The 22,973-nt window shown below is 43.1% G+C and overlaps 1 protein-coding gene and 1 long non-coding RNA gene across 3 annotated transcripts in view; one reads left to right on the forward strand and one right to left on the reverse strand.

The window, feature by feature from the left end:
- Positions 1-20,475, forward strand: part of LOC146966572 (uncharacterized) — a 64,685-nt gene extending 44,210 nt beyond the window's left edge. Inside the window, exon 4 of one of the 2 annotated variants that reach the window (XR_015034545.1) lies at positions 20,390-20,475. This is a non-coding gene — a long non-coding RNA (uncharacterized LOC146966572). Of the gene's footprint in view, positions 1-15,791; positions 16,262-20,389 lie in introns of those variants that run through there. The other variant, XR_015034549.1, reaches the window with a different exon arrangement.
- On the reverse strand, positions 3,448-5,573 carry bhlhe22 (basic helix-loop-helix family, member e22). Its single transcript, XM_085763445.1, has one exon. It carries the CDS (start codon positions 5,274-5,276, stop codon positions 4,470-4,472), a length of 807 nt encoding a protein of 268 aa, XP_085619571.1. The 5' UTR covers positions 5,277-5,573; the 3' UTR covers positions 3,448-4,469.
- Positions 20,476-22,973: the final 2,498 nt, after the last annotated feature.

A 22,973-nucleotide genomic window follows, 5' to 3' on the forward strand; every position in this document is an offset into this window, starting at 1 on the left:
TTCATAAAGTCAGTGGTATTTCCTTTTTCAAGTGTTGCATAACTTCCTTCAGAGCATGACTAGAGGATCGTGGGCTTTTCTAGTTCAATAACATCACTCCAGTATAATGTCACAAAGGTTGTTGCCATATATTTGACCTTAGTTAAGTGGCTATGGTGAGGCTGTGGCTTGTCTGAAATCCCTAGAATAGCAATCAGAGGATTTGGCTGTTCAGAAATACTATTTTGAAAACAAAAATGAAAGACAATTTTGAAATGCACGAGCAGAGCAACTAAGTAACCATAATGTACTTTGACATTAGAAATGTATCGTAGAAAAATTGAACTGATTGAAGCCCTAAAACTACATCAGATTGTGCCTAATATAAACTAAAGGTGTAAGCACTTGCATACTATTGCAGTTCTGTTATTCACAACCCCAGTGCAGATTTTAAAATATCAAATGAGGGATGCTGCAGGTTGGAGAGTTGATCAGATATAAAAGCTCTTACTCCTCTGGCAGATAAGTCTGATACAAACAAAACATCCAAAGCCTGATCAAATAAAGATTAGGGGAAAAAAGACAGTTTAGTTCAAACAAAAGAATTGAATCAAAACTTGGACTGTAACTGGAACATATCTATTAATCTCAACTTTTTCCAACACCACTGTGCCTCTGCGGCCAATAACAAAGCTCAAACAGTTAAAAAGTAAATAGTCGTCTAGTTAACCTAAACCAGAACTGATGCCTTCAGTTGTGCACTTGTATTAGCCTGCGTTGTGTGCACACAACACAAAGACAACATTATGCATTGCTATCAGTGCCCTGACAAAAGTGAATTACCACCCAGCGGTTGATTTGGTGCCTCAGCCAGTGCAGCACATATATCTTTATACACAGTGTATGACACAGCATGGATGAATCCATTGCCAGAGTTTGGCCTGTTACTGATATGAAGGGCACATTTCAATTCAACACGCTTATGTATATTTTGACTTTCCTGTTTATCATCCTTAGCATACATCACATCCGTGTTATGAATAGGCACCCTGCTGGCCCTTGATATGGTAAATTGGACATTTTATGGTTTATGAAAAGGGGTGGGTTTTTTTTTTTATCTTCCACTTTTATTCATGAGCCCCGATTCTCGCTGTAAATGCCTTTAAGACAGATTCAGCTTTATTAGACTCATGAATAAAAACGATGTTGCCTATTATGACCACTGGCTGTGGTTGGTGGACCACCAGAGAAGGCTTGAAACCCCCTGGTTTTCTCTCTCCGTGAGACTTTTCGAGTGCTGTGTCTGCGCCCAGTCCAACCCACCAACATAACATTTCACAGACCCTTGTGTGTGCATGACATTTCACCAGCTCGTAACGATGGCAGAAATACCAGCGTCCCCCCCACATCAGGAGGAACATGATGACTTTCCATTGTGAATCTCTTTCTTCAGCTAAATGTTGTCGACCCTGTGGTTAACTGTAAAATGTTTTGTGGCTTTGAAACCGATTCCTGTGATGTGGTCTGTTTTTACTCTGGATGCTGTGTTCTGTTTTCCTCACGCATATGGCTCTGTCTCACCCCTGGGGAATTTCCTCTTCTGGGCTAATGTGAATATTAGTATGGGTTAAATGCTCCAGTCATTTGTGCATTAATGCATATTGCATAATTAATGTTTTTTAGTCTTGGTTTCTAAAAGCAGAAGAGAGTAAAACACATTTATGTGATAAAACTTCATATATTAGAGGGAAATCCTTTTGCAGGTGGATTCCCAACAGTGTCACTGACAGGATTTTCATGTCAGAGCTGTGAGCTGTTTTCATGTCTGCTGATTATTTCCATTCTTGATTAAAGGCTGTTGTGTGAAGATTCAAGGCATTCAGGAGTGTGATGGGATTAAAGCGGACACTGTAATGACCCTGTTGTCGGATTGGTTCACCATACAGACACAAAGCTGAGATCGGAGACTGGCCGAAAAAAATCACAACTAAACACGACGAGAACACGACGTTGTTGTTTGAATTTTTGTTTTGAAATTATTTCGAGAAGATTGATAAAACGACCCTTTAATGTATCTTCAGCGGTTAGCTCTTATTTATGAATGATGTCATCTTAAACTTTGTCTTTTAAATTATATTTTGACAAATCCTTAATCGCTGATCTGTGAAGTTTTAAGTGAGTAAAACTTTTCATGATTCTATACTTGAACTAAAAAGGATGTTCAGGATAAACTTGATGGCTGGGGATCCTTTTGCCTTCAGAAAATATTGTACTTCCATAAATAATTCTTATTACAGCAGCTAAAATAACACTCTCACTCGTATTGCATTTATGTGGCTATTTGTTGAAACACAGCTGTGAAGCATCAGATCAGTTTCTCAGGAGAAAGCCGTTGGTTTAATTTGCACAAAAGTCAATGAATTTATGAAGAAATATTTTCATTGTTTGCTCCCTTTAAAATCTATCGCCTCTGTCCATGGTGCTGAAGTCCCTGCAACCCACACACTCACTTCACTGACTACCACTGACAACTTACTACAACGTGTGAAGAATTAGTAACTTACACCTCAGTAAAAAAAAATGTTATTCTCTAGGATAAATTGATAATTTAAAATATCACTGAGGTTGTTGTTTTAATGTGTTTTCCTTCAGCTTGCGTGCGTAATGGAAAACACAGCGTCCCCACTCGTTTGGCCTAAGAGTTTTCAAGTAACCACGTCCTCTGTTAATGCTGCAGACTGAGCCCCACGCAGCTTTTTTCAGTGTTGTCGTAATTCAGGACATTTCAGGAATATTTCTCACACTTGGTGTGGACAAGCAGAGAGAGGAGGACAAAGGGCGAGGCGGTGGGAGTGCAGCTGATGGCTGCGTTGTGATTAAAGACGCCAAATTACGGCAGTGAACAGTGTCATAATTACATTGCTTAATCACATTCTGGAGCTCTAATTGCCTTAACGACGTGTTTGATTATGTGAAGCCAGGTATTACAGTCGACAGTTTTCATACACACTTGTTTTCGAATTAACATATTATTACACACCGTCATGGAAATTGTTTTAATAATCACAATAAAGGTCGCCTGAGTTGTTTCTTTTTTTTTTCTCCCACGAAGCACAAAGATCCACTTAAGGCACCAATCCCCCTCCTGTGGCCTTCTCTCTCAACATGAACCTGTGGACCTCTGGCTCAGGAGAAGAAAAGTTTCCGGTTTTAATGGACCAGGAAAAATAGTAAAACAATTCTTCCTCAAGTCCCTTGACACCTGATTAGAGTCCGAGACAAATACGATCTACAACAACCTCGATGAAAGTCTAATTTTAGAACAATCACTCATATTGATATGATAAATTTTAGCATGTCAAATCATAATCGAGGGTTGAAAAATTTCGAGTGAGTGTGTGCATCAAACATCAAATAAAAGTTAAATGCAGTTTACTCTGATTCCACGATGATGAAAAATCAGAAGTGTTTCTGTTGTTCAAAATATTTTAATAAAGCTTTTTCAACACTGAAATACATACAAATGGCCCTCTTTGCTCATATAATAACTAAGGTATCTACAATAATCCACAGCTTGACCTGACAACGCGATTAATCTGAAGACCTCGATCATGTGAGAGAAGAAAAGGCGCAAAAAAAAAAACAGCAACTGAAGAAAAACTACACTGTGCAATGCAAGCAAAAAAATTTGCCATATAAATATCCAAATGAATAAATTACAAAAGACACAACGAAACACCTGATGGACCTTCATTCATTTTCTAAATGTTTCTGAAATTTTATTATATTGCAGTGCCCCCCTTCCCCCCTCCCCAAATAAAGAGTTGTACTATAGGCGTGCGCAACTTTTTAACAAGTGTCTGCATTAACACATAAATATCTGACTGATTAAACCACTTAACTTGTGACTTTGCCTTGATCGTGACATTCCACGTGCTCAATAGAAAAGTTCATGAAAACAGGCCTTGGACCATGTAGGGTAAGCAAATAATAATAATGGCAATAATAATAATAAAAGTCTAAAATGTCTCTGAGGTGGATGAAAGAGGGAAAATAATCGGAAATGAATGAGGAAGCAGCGGACAGTGAGCTTGGACTAACTCTCCAGGAAGGTGTCCATCTATTCAAGTGAAAGGGTCGCAAGTTGTCAGGTCACCAAAATCTCCAGGAGGGTCTTAACCAGAGCGAGTGATCAACAACTCACTCAAGATCTGCAGCCTCTCTTACAGGCCTACTGGACTTGTGTTTGGTCTTCACTGTCATTCATACCAGCACTTTAAGGATGATTTATATACACAATCAAGTATTGTTTGAACAAAAAAAAAGAAAGCGTTTTGAATGCATTTAGGCTAAATATAAAAGTATTCATCGGTATTACTTCTTTGTCTCTAGCCTACTGACTTCAACAACAGTGGCCTCTCCCCCAAAAGTGTTCTTAAAAGTGGTGTCTGTTCTCTCATGTGCTTCTCTGGAGTCTCTGTCGGGCGCAGTTAAGGCTTGTCAGTGCACTGTTTGCAGAGGCTGGAGGTGGCGTTGTTGAATAGGGCACATTTATCGGGGCAGGAGGACGCAGCCACTCCGGTGGGGAACGGCGGGTATCCAGGCGGCGGCTCGTATGCGCCCAAGCCGGGAGGAGCTGCGAGGGCAGTGGTGGCCGGTATCGAGGCTGCAGAGATGGCTTGGCCCTGGTTGAGATACGCCACCAGCCGCCTCATCTCCTCCAGCGCTTGCGCCTGCATGAGGATGTAGTTTTTGGCGAGCAGCAAAGTGGCAATTTTGGAGAGTTTCCGCACCGACGGGCTGTGCGCGTAGGGGATGACCGCTCGGAGCTCGTCCAGCGCGTCGTTCAGATCGTGCATCCGTCGTCTTTCTCTGGCATTGATGTTTAGCCTCAGTATTTTCTGCTCTTTGGTTTTCTTACCTCCTTCTTTCCCCGCGGCCACCGTCCGCCCGTCGGTCAGAAGGACCATTTCACACCTGCCGTCACTGTCATCGTCTTGGCTCCCCTCTCCGCCGCTGCTCTCCGCCGCCGAGGTCCGGTTGGCGCTCTCGCCGTAGTTGACGCACAAAGATCCCGTCGGCAGACCCAGCGGCCCCCCTCTGCCCCCCGCCAGACCTCCCGGCTGAATCGGGTCTGGGTCGGTCTGGTCGAAGCAGCTGATCGGTGACTGGCGGTCTCTGGCTGGCAGTTCGATGCCGGCCGATCTGAAAGGGTCCATTTTTTTCGTGGACACGGCGCTCAGAGTTTTGTGAAAAATGTCCCCTGCGCCGCCGTTCAAGTTCATCCTCCTGTCCATCACCGTGTGGGGGTTCCGCCGCGGTGTTTCCAGCTACGGTCCCTTCTTGTGAAACTCTTGACGCGTGTCTGAGAGTTTTCTTCTTCCTCGGCGTCTCTCTCCTCTACGAGTTTTAGTTTGTGTGTGAAGTTGCAGGCTGGCTGGACTTGTCAGCTGAGGTGTGGAGACGAGGAGGAGACTCGTGTAATAAGTGTTGCTCCCCCCTGCCTCTCTCTCTCTCTTTCTCTCTCTCTCTCTCTCTGTCTGTCTGTGATTCACCTTCACCGAATCTCCACGATGATCCTCGTTACGCACAAGACGCCTGAGTCTTTTTACATCATTATCTCGAGGCGGGTTATTAAAAAGGATTCGCCTATTGGGACAGAGACACCCTCTCCCCCTCTCACTCTCCACCCAATCAGGTTAACGTTTTAATTAATGACATTTAAACGATGACAAACAATACCGCGTGCACTCAATCTCCCTGTGTGAATGTGAATGTGTGTGTGTGTGTGTGTGTGATGGCGTGTCGTTATAATGGTGTTATGAGAATAGCATGGACATCCTTTATGGTTTGCCTGTGTGACATTCACTTGTGTGTGTTTCAAGAGAAAACTTTCATATCAGAGTAACATTTGACTGTAGTCAGTGTCTGGTTTGATGCTGAGAGGTTAAGTTTGTTTCAACCAGTGCAGTTCAGATTATTTGAAGTATTTATTTGTCATTTTGGATTTCCCTTTCTTTTGGTTGTCAATCTCCTTTTTGACTCCTTTGTGCCACCAAACCTTCACTTGAATTCAGAGTGCCCTTGTTGCAAAACTTGACACAGGAGACTGTCACAGAAATGATTTACATACACATACTGTGCATTGTTTCTGAAGACAATATTAGTTTTTTTTCATTTTTTTTTTAATCTTATCTTGTTTGCCTCACAGGTTTTTGGTTTAAGTCAGATGTGAACATGTCACACATGGACATGAATTTTCATGTCTCACCATTGTACTTGATATTTCAGACAGTTCCAGTCTCCAGTTTCTCACTCTTGCCAATTTAATGTCTCATACTGCCATCTACTGGGTTGTGTAGCTTAGTACACCCATGGTGGAAAGTCAAAGTCAAATGTCATTGGGCTCAACAATCAAACTTGAAGCCGTTTTTCTGCATAAACCCCATAGCCTCTTTGCAATGACCATCATAACCAGATGGATGTTGAAGTGCCAGTTCTGTAATAGTTATATTTAAAAGCAGTAGTAAAGCAACTGAAAACAGGTGAGCGTTGGAATATTTGACTCGATGTACAATACCGTAAGCATGATGAATCCTCACTGGAGCAGTTTAGCAGACACAGAATATCTGTCGTTGCACATCATATCGACTAGTTTTTACATATTAAAGACTTTTTAAGGCGCACTCTGAGCCTGCGAACACTGAATTACCCCGGGGTGGAAACATCAAGTTTATCATAGAAAGATGAAAGTTACCAACCATGAAGATAAAGTTAGGAAGACAGGTGTGGAGACTCTAATGCAGAATATAAGATCCAGCCTGAAGGCTAAAAGTCAGGTCATTTTGACTTGGACCTTTGCGAGTCCCCCAACAATCTGAGTTACTTTCCACTCCACAGGTGTCACACTTAAACTCCACAGGCCTCTTTTTAAGTTTACAGTACCTCGAGAAGCTCAACAGTAACACTCAATGTGACCAGCTCTGTAACTGCTTGTAATTGTGAACACTTCGTCATCTCATTTCAGGCTTTGCACAAAAAGCCATTGCAGTAATTACTCTCTGCTAGAAGCCACTTGTAGACGCTAACTAGCATTAGGGACAAAAGTCTCCTTCCACCTCCTATGGAGTTACCATGGCAAGTTACCATAACATGTGCTGCCACCATAAAAGGGTCATTTAACAGTGATTACAACTGACCCCTGCCATTTGAAACCAGAGTGAATATGGCATGGATGTTTTTCAGGTTCAGCAGGAGCTACATATTGTTAATTGGATTGGGGCTTTGTTGAAATGCACTGCCTCCTTCAATACATCACTCACTGATGTTGGGAAAATATTTTTTCCAAACGTATCTTGAAGAATAAAGTCTAGATGTTTTCACCTAACCTTGTGCCTTAAAAAACATAAAAACAAAGTTTCTGATAACTGAAAGTATATTTTCTATATCAGGTCATTACGGGGGGAAAAAAGCACAATAAGAGCCATTGTTAACTTATTTGTGAGACTGAGTTGACTCTAAGGGACAGACATGTCTTTTCTACTAAAAATGAAATAATCAGTAACATTAATAAGGTGTTTTTTTCTAATTCAACTCTAACTCCCATATGTGTTGATTTCCAACAACGACATAGGCCATGGTGTATAGGTATAGAGGGATTACTCAGTGGGCATGTTGGGCATAGTTTGAAACCCTTTTTTTAAAATGAATATTTAAAGTTTAAACAAACATTTTAGATGTGTTCAGAAAACTTTCCTCCTTGACTGTTGGGGAACATTTATCAGACGAGCACAGCAAACATTCCCACACCAAAATTAGTTGCTGCGTGCTGACATTTGTCCCTGGGTAGTTAATCAAGTCAATGCAGAAAGATGGAAAACAAACGCATTAGAGACACTAAAGGAAAAACAACTATATGACAAGAAGCTTCTGTTGGTGAAGTGTTGAGGTAAAGTAACATCCATGGATGTATTTGTTGCATAGCACACCCTTCTGTCTGTCCTTGTTTCATGTCTCTAGACTGAACTATCATATAAAGGCATCGTGCCAAAAAATAATAATGTTTAAAAAAAAAAACACATGAAAGATCCACAAAGACTCAAAGAGATGCAAAACCACCTAAAAGAAAAGCAAAACAAGGGGAAGCAAAGAAATACCAGTAGGTGTATTCAAGCTCAAGTGCTATAATATTTTTTACCTTGTGGGACCTTAATGTTCACATAAAAGACAGTTTTTTGTGGCTTCATCACAAGCACTCAAGTCTGACACTTTGTTCTACACATTCAAGGTCAATGTTTTACCCCTTTTCAAGCATATTTCAATTAGCGTATGTTCAGTCTCTGTGCTCAGGCTCCATGAGAGGCCATCAGGGGCAGCATACTTGAGGAGTTATGATCTAACGAGTGGCAGAGACAGTCGCTTTATCCTGAGACAGCAAGAGAACACCTTCATGGCCAATCAGGTCCGGCTAATGAGACAAGATGGGCCAGGACGGTGCCACAGCCATTACAGCCACAGTCCGTCAGCACTTTGGTAATAAAGAGACCATGAAGGCAAAACTGGGTGAGAAAGAAGAACAAGCATCAATTTAGGTTGTGATAAAAAAAAGAAATTTAGACATAGGAGCATGTCAGGAAGTGCTCAAACTGCTCTTACCGTGGATTTAAGTTCCAAACTCCCGGTGGAATTTGTACAAAGGTTGTCAGACAACATCACATGGACATAGAGCAGCAAAATCATCAATATACAGCGTCGGATCTTTGACCTGAATTGGCTGCACAGGCTTTTGCTGCATGTTGATTCATCTGATACCCTTCAAAGTGGACACTTACAGTAACTTCAAAGCTGATGAAGTACTAACGAATCGATGTCTAAAATTTCAAATTGAAATCTAAAATTCAGAGCATGCATACAAGATTTGACTTTTTATTCAACTCTCACTGTCCAGTCTGCAGGTTTTCCTGTTAGTCCAAGATTTGTTGGAGCATTTCTCAGTTTCTACCACAAGAGGGCAGTCTGTGATTTCTAATGGGGGCAACTGCGTCCAATGCTCCAGGAGCTGAGGGGCGAAGCAGGAGCATGATGAACATGCTTTATGGCAGCCTTGTGGATTTCATTCAACTTTGAAGATTTTGGTTATCAGTGGAAGCCAGACTCCCAGGCTGTTGAGTCCTGATATGAAATTTCAATTTTGTCATGTGGTGCTCTACATCGAGACCCACCAGTGTACAATATTCATGACACGGCACGCAGGACTGATCTATTTATTCTGCGGGCAAAGCAAGTTGCAGCTTCATCTTCAAAAAAGTCAGCTATATAACATTAAGATAGTCAGAGGTTGAAATAATTACATCGTCGTGAATCTGTGTCATTTGTTTGTCAATGTTGTTTTTGAACGTGTCGCATCAGAGTCACTGCAGGCTGGTGTGTGTTTTCCTCCTCTCTGAGCCTCTATATTTAGGACTGAACAAGCTTTGAATCTCTTCACTTAATTATTTTGGAGTAGAGCTGAACTTTTCACCCTGTTGTTGAAGCTTGATTGTTTTTTTTTTCTGCTCATTGCTTATTTGAAGGATTTAGGGAAATAAAAATTAATGAGAAGGTGAAATGATTGGATAAATCCCCCGCCCCCACATCAGGCCTTTCTTCCCTCCCTCCCTCCCTCCCTCCATCCATCCATCCATCCATCCCTCCATCCATATATCCATCCATCACCCTTCCTGCCTTTCTCAGAGATGATATGCACAGACTCGTGTCGTAAATCAAGATCTGATTATTGTCTGCTGTCAAACTCTGCAAAATGGATCCTGTTGTCTCCCTCCCTGTTAAGACACGTGCAGTGTTGGGTGACAACATAAATAACAGCAATGAATTAAAAAAAAAGAAAAAAAACTTAAAGCTTAGATGGTGAGGAAATCTAATCACAGTTCCTGCTGTTGTTTGTCAAACTCTCAACTCGCCTCCATCATGGTGTGATGCTGAGTGCTGCGCCGCTGAACGCCACTAGGCGACAGACTCACACAGGAGGAGGATCTTATTTCTTCTCGGCTCAAATGCCATAAGACTCTCACTGCTGCTGGACGCTATTCATCAGTGTTTTCTTTTCTTTTTCTTTTCTTTTTTTTGGTCGGGCAACATTTCCAAACCTCTTTATATTAGTTTAATCGGTCATTTGGAGTTGGTATCCGTAGAGCTCTTCAGTCCAGCTCCTCATTTACATTCCATACTCATCCCGTGCTTATGGGAATTAATATGCAGATTTAATAAATCATAATTTATTGTCCTTGTCATGCGTGGGGCTTTTTAGGTTATTGCAAGAAGGCGAAAATTGATTTGCTCCACTGCGAACACGACCGTTTTAACAAGTCATTTCTCTCTCTCTCTCTCTCAGAGCGAGAGGGAGGAGAAAGAAAAAAAAAAACCCTGATCTGCCAGAACAAGATGTTCACTTGTTTCCACTGGAGATTTGCTCAGCAGTCGAATCAAGCGACGATAATTTAGATTTAATCAGTGAGTTATTCGGTTTTTATTGTTGAGCTTTTGTTAGTGTAAGAAGAAAAACGGAAACAAGCTGGACGAAGCAGCACCGTCACTCCGTTTGCAGGTTTCCCCACCACTTTAATGTGAGAAGAATAAACCCTAAACATCTCATTCTTAGATGCAATAATTGCTTTACTGTGCGTTTTGTTCTTCCATCTACCAGCAGCCTCGATTGTGTGTCCGTGTGTAGGCTACGTGTCCACACAGTTTATATGTCGGCTGCATTCCTGCACTACAGTAAAAGAGTCGAGCTATTCCTGCCTCTGCGCTGCAGACGAGTGAAACAAAAGGCTGATCCGTGGTGCGTGAATTTCAGCACCACAGAAGGTGGACAGCGCTCCCGGGCAGCCTGTGTGTGGATGGACAGCTCCCACCGACACACACACATACATACTAACTAACACTGCACACACACACACTGGAGCCATCACGTGGACGTTCACATAAAAACCAGAGCTTTAAAAAATGGTTGTGTGTATTTATTTTATTTGCTAGAAAGGGGAGGGAAAGAAACAGCACATGAATAATAACACGTTACAGAGGCAAACCTTTCACTGCGAGAGCGACACCAACAGTGTTTTTCCACGAAAAAAAAAAAAAAAAAAGTCAACTGTAAAAGGAGGTGATGCGTTTCTTGGGCGTGTAGACATCTGAAGAAAGAGGGATCATCTCTTGGCATTCACCGCGTGCCTTAATTGTAAGACATTAAATCAAGGTCCGCTGTGAACACGGAGAGACACAACCCGATCGTCGGTGTGTGTGTATGTGTGTAAGTGTATGTGCATGTGTGTGTGTGTCCGTCCACCAGCTGCATTCAGCTTACTGTAGGAAACGGGCAGACAGCTGTAAACCTCTCCCCTGAAAGCTGTTATTACACATATCAAACTACTCTGCAGCCTGTGAGGCCTGTGTCTTGTGACTAGAAAAACCGTATTGTGTTAACAAGTTTGGTCAAAAAATTGAAATTTGAAAAAAGAAAAAGGGAAAAAAAAATCCCAAGCATCTCGCAGGGTCCAAAAAGATCAAATCCTTCCCGGTTGTTGAACAGGCCTACCTTACATTGTAAAAAAAAAAAAATCAACAACAAAAAACATTCAATTGGAGAAATGGAGGTTAAATTATAGGAATGACTTAAATGCAAAATAATGCCAGCAGGTTTTGCGGGCAAAATGATTAGTTATACGTCCCAGGCCACTATTGCAGGGCGAAAAAGGACTCCGTTTGATCTGTGTCCGTCGACTGCTGTGTCCAAGAAAGCATAAAAGTCCTCCATTATCCCATAATGCACCTACAACAAAAAAAGAAAACACAAAAAATGCGTCATGAACTTGACAGGCTACAGAGCTGCAGGTGACACAACCTCATATTCCACATTGACCTGTTTAAAAAAAAAAGCAGCTGGCATCCACGAAACAGAAAAAAAGTCACTGTCCACGTCCAAAATATTGATTTTCCTACAGTCACATAACGCACGCAGTTTTTTTTTTCTCTCTACACACACAAATACAAACACACACACACACACACACCAGCCTGCAGCCTGTACTTGCGGGTCACGCGTTAAAAACTGCCGCAAATCGCAAACGGGGCAGCCGAGGAGCCGAGGAGCCGAGGAGCCTTGGTAAACTGCGGGTGTCCTGAACAGCATCGATGCTCTATGTTAAGAGTCTTCTATGCGTCCACGCGCGCCTTTACTTCCACCCCAGCAGCCAACTGACCGGGACACCGGCACATCACGAGCCCAGCACCGACACCGCCTAAATGGGACTGATCTCTCTCCGTCCGGTCTTTTCCTCTGACTTTGGGATTAATGGTGCTCCAGCCAAACAAATGAGGCATCTGCCTTCAGCACAAGAGGATTGGGATGAGGGGGGGTTGGAGAGGGAGGAGGGAGGGAGGGGGGGGTGCTGACGTCACCGGGCAAACAGATGTTCCTCTATATTACCCAGCGTCCTCCTGGATCACTACCCTGTGTCCTTGAAAACTAGGAGGGAAATTGACGACTTCCCTTTAGGAGCGTTAACGTTTATCTCCGAAATGTGTTAATAGTTGTGCAGTTGACTGGTGAACTGCATCTCTTTATGTATACATATGTGTATGTGTCTGTGTGTGTGCGTGCATCCCACGTACGGGCCGGCGGAGGAAATGCCAACAATGGTCCCGCAAATTGTGAAGCCCTAAATCTGGCATTGGCTGTGAACGGTTATGCAACATTGCACTATTCAAAAAAAAAAAAAGGAGAGAGAACACACGTGTATGTGCACTCACACAAATATAGACTCACACTCATGCACGGGCATGCGCACATGCACCCTCCCCTACACACACACATACACACACACACAGGGATGAGGAAGGGATGCTCGTGTCATCCTGAGCCTGCTGTTTGATGTGAGTGCACAAATACAGTATTTCTCTGGATGTGTGTTTCGTGTGATGAGCTGCAAATCGTGTTTTAATCCACGAAATAAGAGTCTGAGAGAATGACACACACATACATACACACACGTACACACACACACGCACACACACCAAACTGATGGACCGTGCTCCATCTGTCAGGATGGGATTATATAACGTGCATACTAAGTGTCATAGCTAAGTGCAGTACATTCTGTGCTTCGAGATGTATCTAGGCTAAATTGCTTACATACGAATTATCTTATTGTATTGTATGTGTGGACTGACACAGATCCAGATCCACCGAGATCAATGTAATTATAATCCCGTTTAATCTGCAGTGATGCAGACTAGAGAGAACCTATTGATTTGCATATCTCCTAATGCAGCCTAAAAAAAAACACTGCTTCAAAGTAAATGAAGTGCTGTCTAATCACAATTAAAGACGCGTATACCTGCCTCCCATCAGCCTCAGCCTGACTGGGGCTCCTGGGCTCTCACATGCACAGCTCGGGGGGCCAGTTCTCCATCTGACAGCCCCCATGTTTAACCACTAAAGACACACAAAAACCCACCGTGTGAAAAAGCAGAGCGGTGAAAAAAAAAAGCAAGAGGCGCAGGCATCGTAGATATGGTAATTGCAAATGCATTACCCACTCGCTGGAATCGAAGAGGAGAGAGAGAGAGAGCTGGATGCAGAAACAAAGGGAATCGCCATTTTAGACGGGAAACGTCCCCATCCCCGATGAAAACCGGACGAGATCTCGTATCGTAACCATCGTTTGGAGCTTCATCACGGGCTTGTCAGCACTATATCACCATATTTCGGCGTCGCCCCCCACCACACCACACCACACCACCCCCTCCCACTCCCACTCCCACTCCCCATCACCACCACCACCACCACCCCCCAACCCCCCGTATGTGTCCGTGCCACCGACAGGAACACGACCCCTATTGTCCTTAAGCACCGCGCAACGAACAAACGACGCGGCTCAGAAACGCACCGTCCTCTTTATCCTTATTGATTATGCAGACGTCGACATAAAACGCGGGGTTTTTGCTCGTGCTCCGCGCTGTCGCCTCTTTTTTTTTTTTTTTGTTAGCTCCCCCTTGCCTGAAGTGGTTTATTCCCTAAAGCTCGCAATAACAATGGCAAGTGCAGCGTGCACGGAGGGGGAGAGAGAGAGAAAAAAAAAGCTCAGAGGACCGTTATCCATCTAAAGACACAAAAAATGATCTCTGTTCTCCTTCCACCTGCTCACACAGGCCCGAAGCTTCACCGACGGTACGAACAAAGTCAATCTGAGTCTGACCGGTGAGAAGCAAAGGGTTGAACATAAAGCACAAAAAAAAAAAAAACGCAGACAAGAGATACTCACCATGATATGGTCCACGCCATATGGTGGTGGTGCACCGTGCTCTGCTAATATTTATCCGTGCTCTGCTCTGCTCTGCTGTGTGTGTGTGTATGTGTGTTTCTCTCTCTCTCTCTTTCTCTTTCTCTCACTTCAATTCTAGCATTGTTACTTCACTGCAGATCTTTTCGCATCATGGAGGCAGTCGCTTGTATTCCCGGTTCCTTTCGGTGTAGCGGCGGACAAGCAAAGACTCCGTTTGGGCGAGAAGCTGATACTACCAATGAGAGCGATGCTGTAGCCTCTGCAAAGCATGGCTGCGCTTTCTCGCTTTTTTTTCAAAAGAGGGCAGGTCGTTCTGTGCATTACAATGAGTAAAATCTCTCTCTCACTCCCTCTCTCCCTCTCTCTCTCTCCTCACATGCACACGCGCACACACAAGCATTTATACATACAAATGCGCGCTCACTCCCACTGACACGAAAATATAGCCTATCCTATGCGCGCTCTGGTAAATCCTAAGTATTTTTTTATTATTATTATTTTCATCATTATTATTTTTATTCTTTTTTAAATTATTATTATTTCCATGCACATTGTAACAGTTTAACTGCCTTTCAGACTCCACACAGTTTATATGTGCAGCAATAACTATTCTATAATCTCGCGGAGCTCTACATTACAATCGCCGCCTCGCCGACCACAATGAATCATGTTTAATGCCGTTTGTCTTGAAAGGTCCATTAGTGCGTTGCAGTTTCATGCAGGACGCTGGATTACAACCCACTTTCTATAGATTGTGGTAGCCCTGTATGTATATTGTATTATGTGAAATCTGCCCAGATGAACTGATCTGTGTTGGAGGCTACACCACCAGCAATAAAGAAAACCTGTTCCTGTTTGGCTTGCAAAGGCCTAACAATGTCAATCCTTAAAATATAGTATAATAATAAACCCACTCCTCTCTATTGTGCTGTAAAGAAATAGGTTAAACATTTGTCTGCTCGCATTTGTATTTCCGTCCTCGCACTTGTCTTGACATTTTGGCTCCTTCTGCTTCAGCGGTTTCTCTATGCAACGAGGACATGGGGCTGTGTGTATAGTTTGGGGAGAGTCTTGCTCGGGGTATTCAACGTTGGGGCAGTAATTGATTGAAGCAAGTGGCAGCCCCGCACTGCTCGTTTGTATCCCCTCCACTTCCTGCAGTGACCGACTCCCAGGCAAAGATCCAATCTAAACCAGGGCCCCATGGATGATGTCATTTGAGTAACCTCACTAACCCTGTAGTCAAGGCGGAACACGCAGGCCCGCTAATGCCTACTTACCTCCAACCTATTAATATATATCTGATTCCAGCATTAGAAATAGCCTGTAGGTGTTATTCACGGTCTACTTTTCTTTTTTTTTCTTCCTTCCTCTCCTTCTGTCGTCTCATCCCTCTGCGCATCCCATCCTCCTATCTTCCTCTTTCACAGTTTCACTATGTTACTGTTTTATTGTTTCACTCTGTTGCAGTTTTCGGCCTTTGACGGCTGCAAGAAACCCAGTCAGTGCAATGATGCAACGTCGGTGCGTGATGCAACGCGGGGCGAACGCACCACTAACAGCGTTAACGTTTTGTCAACATTGTTATTCTTCATTTAAAGCGGGTTAGAGAGAGGGAGTCTGCCGGGGTTTGCATCAGGCGACATATAGAGGGAAGTTTGAAAGCTGCTTTTGCTCTGGCTGAGAGGGGGGTAAAGCTATTGTTCCCGCTGAAACAATGGGAGCTGCGGGGCGACATGCAGCGGTGCGCACATGAATGGCAGGGCTCTGGGATGTGTGTGGGTCAGTGGCCCGGGGTCTCCGTCCCAAAGCCTCTTTCCCAGCGCCTCACAATGAACCTGCACAAGGTCGGGGCTCCTAGGGGTCACAGGCCACCCCCCTTTTGTCCCGCACTTCAAAACACATAAACATTTATTAATCAAGGGGCAGTCACTGTGTCCCACTGCTGGAAAAAAAACACTGGGTGAGAGAAGGGGAGGGGAGGGTGAAAGGTTGAAAAGAAGTGGGGGAGAAAGAAAGAAATAACTAGTGGCTGCAGATGCAAATTCCATCATTTGGACAGAGGTGGAAGTTTTGTCAAAGTTGCAGCCTGGTGGTGGAAGTTGTGGCTCAGTGCAGCAGAGAAACCGGCGGATGGAAACACACAGGACTGTTTCTTCTTTCTTTTCTTTTTCTTTTGGACTTTATTATTAAACTGCACCTCGTCCTTCTGTTTGACTTTTCTGCTGGAAATGCGTTCAACATCTCTGGAATGGGATTTCTGTCGCACACTGACATGTTGTTCTCCACACCTGAGGACTCAAAGGACGACAAAAAGAGAGAGAGAGAGGGGGAGAGAAAGAAAGAAAGGGGGGGGTTACAACCGCCTGCACAGCAACTGAACCCATCTGACGAAACTGCATAAAATCATGTAGTCAGTGGCAGCGCTTTATCGAACATCAAAACACACCGAGGCTGCAGGATCAGGATCGAAACGCCCTTCAACATGCGCAGCTTTCTGCACATGGAGCCTGTGCGAACAAGTGCAAAACAAGAAAACGAGGCGACACCGAAACGCTGTTTAGTTTTGTACGAGCGTTTTTTTTTGTTGGTTTGTTCTGTTCCCCACAACCGGAGCTGTTTGACTTATTTGGTAAGAAGAACCCCCTATAAAGCCGGGCCTCCTTCCTTCACTACCTTTGGCCACATCAAACACACCGAGTGCACAATTCACTTTTAAACACAATCAACTTAATTTTTTTTTTTACTCGTTCAGCACCGGTCAGGAGAAGCTACATTCATTTCTTTTGACAGCTACTTGTGAGCAGTAAAGCTCCACAGTAAAGCGTCGGCGTTCAGTCAGTCCTCTTTTTTTGGGGGGGGGGGGGGACAAGTGTAACGAATTGGGAACCAAAATCGAAAACGAAAATGCATCTGCCTGTAGGAAAATGTGTCCAGGCTGCTGCTGCAGGCTGCAGGATGTGCTCTGCGGCAGTTGCATCGGTTTTTTAGCAACGGGATCCTTTAGTAACCGCTGCATGCCTCTCTGTCTGCCCCCTTTATTTTTTTGCATCATGTGTCAGGGCCTTCCTCCCCCCCCAACCTCATCAACCTAAACGATGCTGCTCTTTGAGCTGTTATGTTCTCCATTAAATGTATAGGCTGCATCGAAGCTGCTTTAATTGGTTGGTGCGTTTTTGAAATTCTTTTTCTGTTAATTTTATTTTTTTTAAACTGATCAGTAATTGGTAAAATTGCAATTAATTTGTATGAAGCCTTTCTTTTATTAGTATGCCTTAGATTTTTTCTAACAATTTTTGTTTGATCATAATGAAAAATGGCAACTTGTTTTAAACTGAAGTTAGTTTTATGATGAGTATTTATTCTTGTCAAGTGTAAATAAATCTGCTTCTGTTAACTGTGTGACAGAAACTTCAAAATAATATTACCAGCACTGTTTTTTTAAAAACAAATTAGACTGTATTGCTTTTAGTAGTTTTCTTTCTTAAGTTTTTATTTTCCTAAATTTATATCTAGTTTGGTGAAAAGCCGTTAGCCACAATCCTGGATGTTCATGTGGAGCAGTGGGGGGAAGGCTTGTTTGTTTTGGTTTCATGGCTGATATTAAAAGATGCTGTGTCTAATGTTACATCAGCAGCACAGACAGGTGAACATACCTGCAGTACCACATGAGGAGGAGGGGGCATGCTGTGTATTTTCAGAATGTGTGGAATATTTATAGAGAATTGATCTTTCAATTTCTTTGTATTAATTTCTCTTCAAGTATAATTCACATTAATATGAGTATGATAATGCATGTATTAACTGCTGCCTTCTGAACAGTAGCAGTAATATTTGTACTTATAAATAATTATTTATCATTGAAAAGACTATTATTAAATTACTATCATCAATTTGTCACTGGATGAAATTTGCTTTTAACACACATTTTTAAACCTACATCACCTTGTAAAACTGAATAGATAAAACATTGTTTGGATAACGAAGCACATGTGTGGGTGTCATGCGAACCTTGATAGTATAATATCAACAACTGCCATCATTAGGTTGTTGTTTATGAAAGTAGTTAGGTGTGTGTTAGGTTATTAAACCTCATATTTTTGTATTTTGCTCCTCACTGTAAATACACAAACACATTTTCTGACATCTCTACAGCTGTAATTGCACAAGGTTTTCAGTGGCAAAGCAGCATCTTGTGTAATCTGTGTTTCAAAAAAAAGAGAAAAGAAAAAAAAAAGGATTATGTAGGTTATAATGTTAAATGTGCCAACAGTCCTGACCTGCAATGAATAGACTCCAGAATTAGGATAACCCAGTAGATGTAGATCCTGTGCTTTGTTTCAGGATGTGACCTCATTGCGATTTTTTTTCTTTCTCTCTCTCTCTCTATCTCCTTTTTTTTTTTTTGTCAAACAACTCCTGATGGTAACGTGTGCCTGCATAGGCCGAGCAGGGACAGTACGCTCCCCAAGCTAACATCAAACACCAAACAGCAGTTGTTATTTCATGGTTGCGTGCAAGCAGAAACAGGTCATCTGCACTGGGTTACAGGCCTGCTGGCTGTGTTTGTAGTGTCCTCCAGTGTGCATCTTCCCTCATGCTACAGACATTTTGTTTTCCACTCGGTATGAAATCCCCTTTTTATCCACCTCTTTGCCTTAATTGCTGTTAAATTTACACATTCAACAACATCTGTAATTTGCGAGGAGTCTGTATCAGAGAGGAGGTGCACTTTTTTGTTATGGTGTGGAAAGGATCAATCTCTTGAGACGACAATTTTGTGTAGGCAGTTTGTAATTTGTCTTAGTTAAGGTGCATTTAGACATCACAACATTACATTAAGACATTACAAAACTTTTCTTGCACAAGACTTATGCAGCATTGGCTGCGTATCATAAAGCACAACCTTAACCTAAATTCCGGTCTATTAAAAAAGGATGCGCGTGGTCTATGACAACCCAAAACGTTTCTACCAAGAAGCCGAACCTTTCCTGCAGCCACTGGGATTGATACTCTCTACTCTGCGCCCTTGTAGTGTTTTGTGTGAGTGAGGCGAGGATGAGTGTGTGGGACCTTCCCCCTCTGACATTAGCAGGGGGTCAAATGTGCATGTAGGGCACCTGGCTCTCCACCTCCCCTCTCTCTGTGATGTTAAATGTCAACCAGCAGCATCCAGAGAAAGCAAGGTGAGCCTCCATTCTAATGCTTATGCCAGGAGATCATCACGTCTGACTCTCAAAGCCATGTTTCTCTCGTGTAGGGCAATTAACGCCGTAAGAGCGGGGAAATTCACAGAATCATTAACCTAAGGTGTTTTTTTCCTTTTTTATTTCAGTGAAGTCGATAGTCTAAGGGTTGGTGTGCTAAAAGGAGAACATCTGGCTGTAAGATAAATTTAAGGTTATAGCTGCTCGGTCTTGGTTTGTTTCAGAAGGATGTGTGGAGATTCTCGTCCTGCTTGTGTGAACATCAAGCTGTAATTAAATCAAACAAACAAACTCATTTATTGTGGACACAGGTGCTCACGCCCGTAGAAATCATTTTGCTCTAATAACTTGTATTCCAGCGCCGCCCTCACCCTCACCGTCACACTTGTTTTCGTTAAATAGTTGCAGCAGAATTGATACGATCAAATTGCAGGTTTTGCAAGGCGGTGCGGATTCATGTACAGTTCAATAACTGCGTTGCACACTTATCCAGTTGTCTCTCTGATGTGAGATACAGTCCAGCGTTGTTCAGCTCAGGTGCACAAGAGGTTAGATGTAAATCTGCTCAGTCGGAGCAGCATCAGGACCTTCTGCTGCACTTCCACTGTTTCCTCATAAAAAGCCCATTCAGGCCCAATCAGCAGGTCTTCTCCGGGCTTGTAAGTGGATTTCTCCCATACCTCCAAAGTTTGTGAAATGGGGGTCAATGGGTCTGTTATTGTTTTTCTCTGCCTCTTTATCCCCACGTATCTGTGATGTCAACAGTGAAGTGAAGGAGAGCGCCGGGCCCTGGGGGGGAAAAAAAAACCCAGAGAGGAAATAACTGCTATTATGATCTCTGTGCGTGTCTGCTCTCAACAGGGCTGCAATTGTTCCAGTGGGCATGGTCCGCACCGATATGAAGAGTGGGAAGAGGTAAATATCACTTATCCTCCAACAGGTTGAAATGAAGAGAGCTGCTGCAAATGGAGTTTAATCTAAAATTTATCACAAAGCATAACCCTTACTGTCTCCCAGATGGTGTACAGCTCACTGTACAATAAGGTGCCTCATAAAATGATTTAAGATGTAAACACTTAACAGTACTGCTAAACGCTCGACTTTCTCCGCTCCACAGCAGGACAATGATGTTGTTGTTATTATATTTACAATAGCAGCTTTTCACCTACCGTTATCCTTGATTCTTTCAAAGACAAATTGAAACAAACGTCTGCTCTCTAATGTCACTCTGAACAGATACACTTCTTAACAGATATGTTTATGTCAGGGACAGAAAGGCATTGTTTTCCATTGTGCTGCAGCCGGTGCCATTTATTAAATGAAAGTGGGGATCTGTTATGAGGTGGAATTTTATGCCTCTGCCTGCAATGTGATCATTGCACCAAAGCACAGCCATAAATTTCTTTTGATATAATTGTATTAATGCAGCGAGTAATGGATGAGCATATGTTTCACTCTGATTACTATCCCTCTCTGACTGTGTGTCCTAGTTGCCTTCCCATCGCCTGACTATCGGAATGAGAATATGTGCCTTGAGTTAATGCTGATTGCAGCAGCTGCCAACACTGAATCTCCATGGCAACAATAATGGTTGCCAGGCAACCATGCTCTTTTAGGGACACTGAAAGAAGCCCAAAGGCTTGCTAAAAATATATATGGGTATAGTACTTCTTCAACGCCTTAGCCATATGCATGTTATGCACAGAGCGACAAACAGTTAAATGCTTTAAGGCCGTGTCTGTTATTTTCTCCCATTCAGCTGCAGTGTGTGGTTACACTAATGCTACACTACTTTGGCATGAGCACTCGGCTCCAAATGGCAGCCACAAATACTGATATCTTTCATGACATTAATAGACAGAGCCATGACAGAGGAACGAATACTTCTATGAGGTTACGCGGTGTATTTGGGGCTGTGGAGAGCCTGGTTGAAGAAGATAGTGATGGTTTTTTTGCACTTGAAAAATGGGGCAACTGTCAGCCATCTTGGCTCCTGCACCGAGCTTCCCCCTCGCCGCTCGCACAGACCCAGGTGGCATGCGCACACGCTGTGGAACAAAGCATTCCATCAGCGCAAGTGACATCACTGCAGTCAGCTCAGCTGTTTCTGCCTGCGCTATAAATAGTGTGGCAGAAAGAGCGGATTGCCTATGCAGAAAATATTTAACTCCTGACCCCAAGCCTTGAGAGATAGATTTTTTTCTTCCTCCATGGAAGTGTAGAACTGGATTTTTGCCAGTGCATCAATCATGAAATATGAGTGTTTGTTCATGCTCGCCTTATGGCTGTATATGTCTGAGTCCTTGCAGAGTATTTTGTGAAAAGTGTGATGGAGTATCTTGTGCTCCGTGGTGAATTTATGATCATTGACTTTAAGCTTTACAACACAGATAGGAAGGATGTGAAGGATACAATAAGAAGTGATCATTTGTTTTAAATATTTCAGTGGTTCTTCACATATAACAGAGTCAACCATTCAGTTTGACATACACATTTCTAAATCATTTGTTTACCACAATTTAGATTTTATAGTTTGTTATTTATTGCGAGGACTTAATGGCACTGTTGCAATTTATGAGTTTTTTTTCCCCTGCTGAGTTTCAACCTAAAGTATACAATTTGTTTAATGACTTTATTTATGGTGACAATCATGTTTTCTTGTAGAAACAGATATTGCAGCCTCTAGTTGTGAAGCATGAAATTGCACAGAGCAGTGACATTTGAATACCTTGCAATGGCTCTTATTAAATAGGTCAGACCTGCACCTTGGCTGATAAAGCAGCGTGTATCACAGACAGGGATCCTCGTGCTGAGGCTATCTGAAGTAACTGCACTTCATTCATTGTGTCAAACTAATTGGACACTTGTGGCCAGGACAGCAGTTGTGCTTTTAATGTGATTTGTGCGTGTGTGTTGTATGTTTAGCCTTGTTAGCTGTGAGTTGTTTGAACAGGGTTGTTCACACACAAAGTGAAAAAAACGTTGCCTGGTAGCAAATGCAAAGATAAAGCAGAGAGGAGAGCAGAGGAAGCGCTCAGTCTCACACACACACACACACACACACACACACACACACACACACACACACACACGCACATCCCTGAGAGCAGGAGAACCAATCGCAGTCATCGATAATGCAGCATGTCCGCCGGATTCCTGCAGTGGCTTCTGCACGCACACACAAACACAAACACCCCGCTCCCCTTCAAATCACACACGCTGATAAGGCAGCAGGCTGCGGCTGGTGAAGTCTTCCTTCACCGTCGTACTCTCTGGCGCTCCGGCAGCCTTCGGGTCCAGCCAGCCAGCCGGGCGGAGGCTGAGGGGTCGCGGGGCGGCTGGCCGGACGCCAGGACGTGTGCAGGGGGCGATGCCATGGCGTTGGCCCTCGCAGGCTGGCAGCATTGAGGAGCGTAAAGGCATTCAGTAGCGTGAATGTCCCTTT

The sequence above is a fragment of the Trachurus japonicus genome, chromosome 20, assembly GCF_045865225.1.
Source record: "Trachurus japonicus isolate A0001 chromosome 20, Traja_1.0".
Lineage (NCBI taxonomy): Eukaryota > Metazoa > Chordata > Actinopteri > Carangiformes > Carangidae > Trachurus > Trachurus japonicus.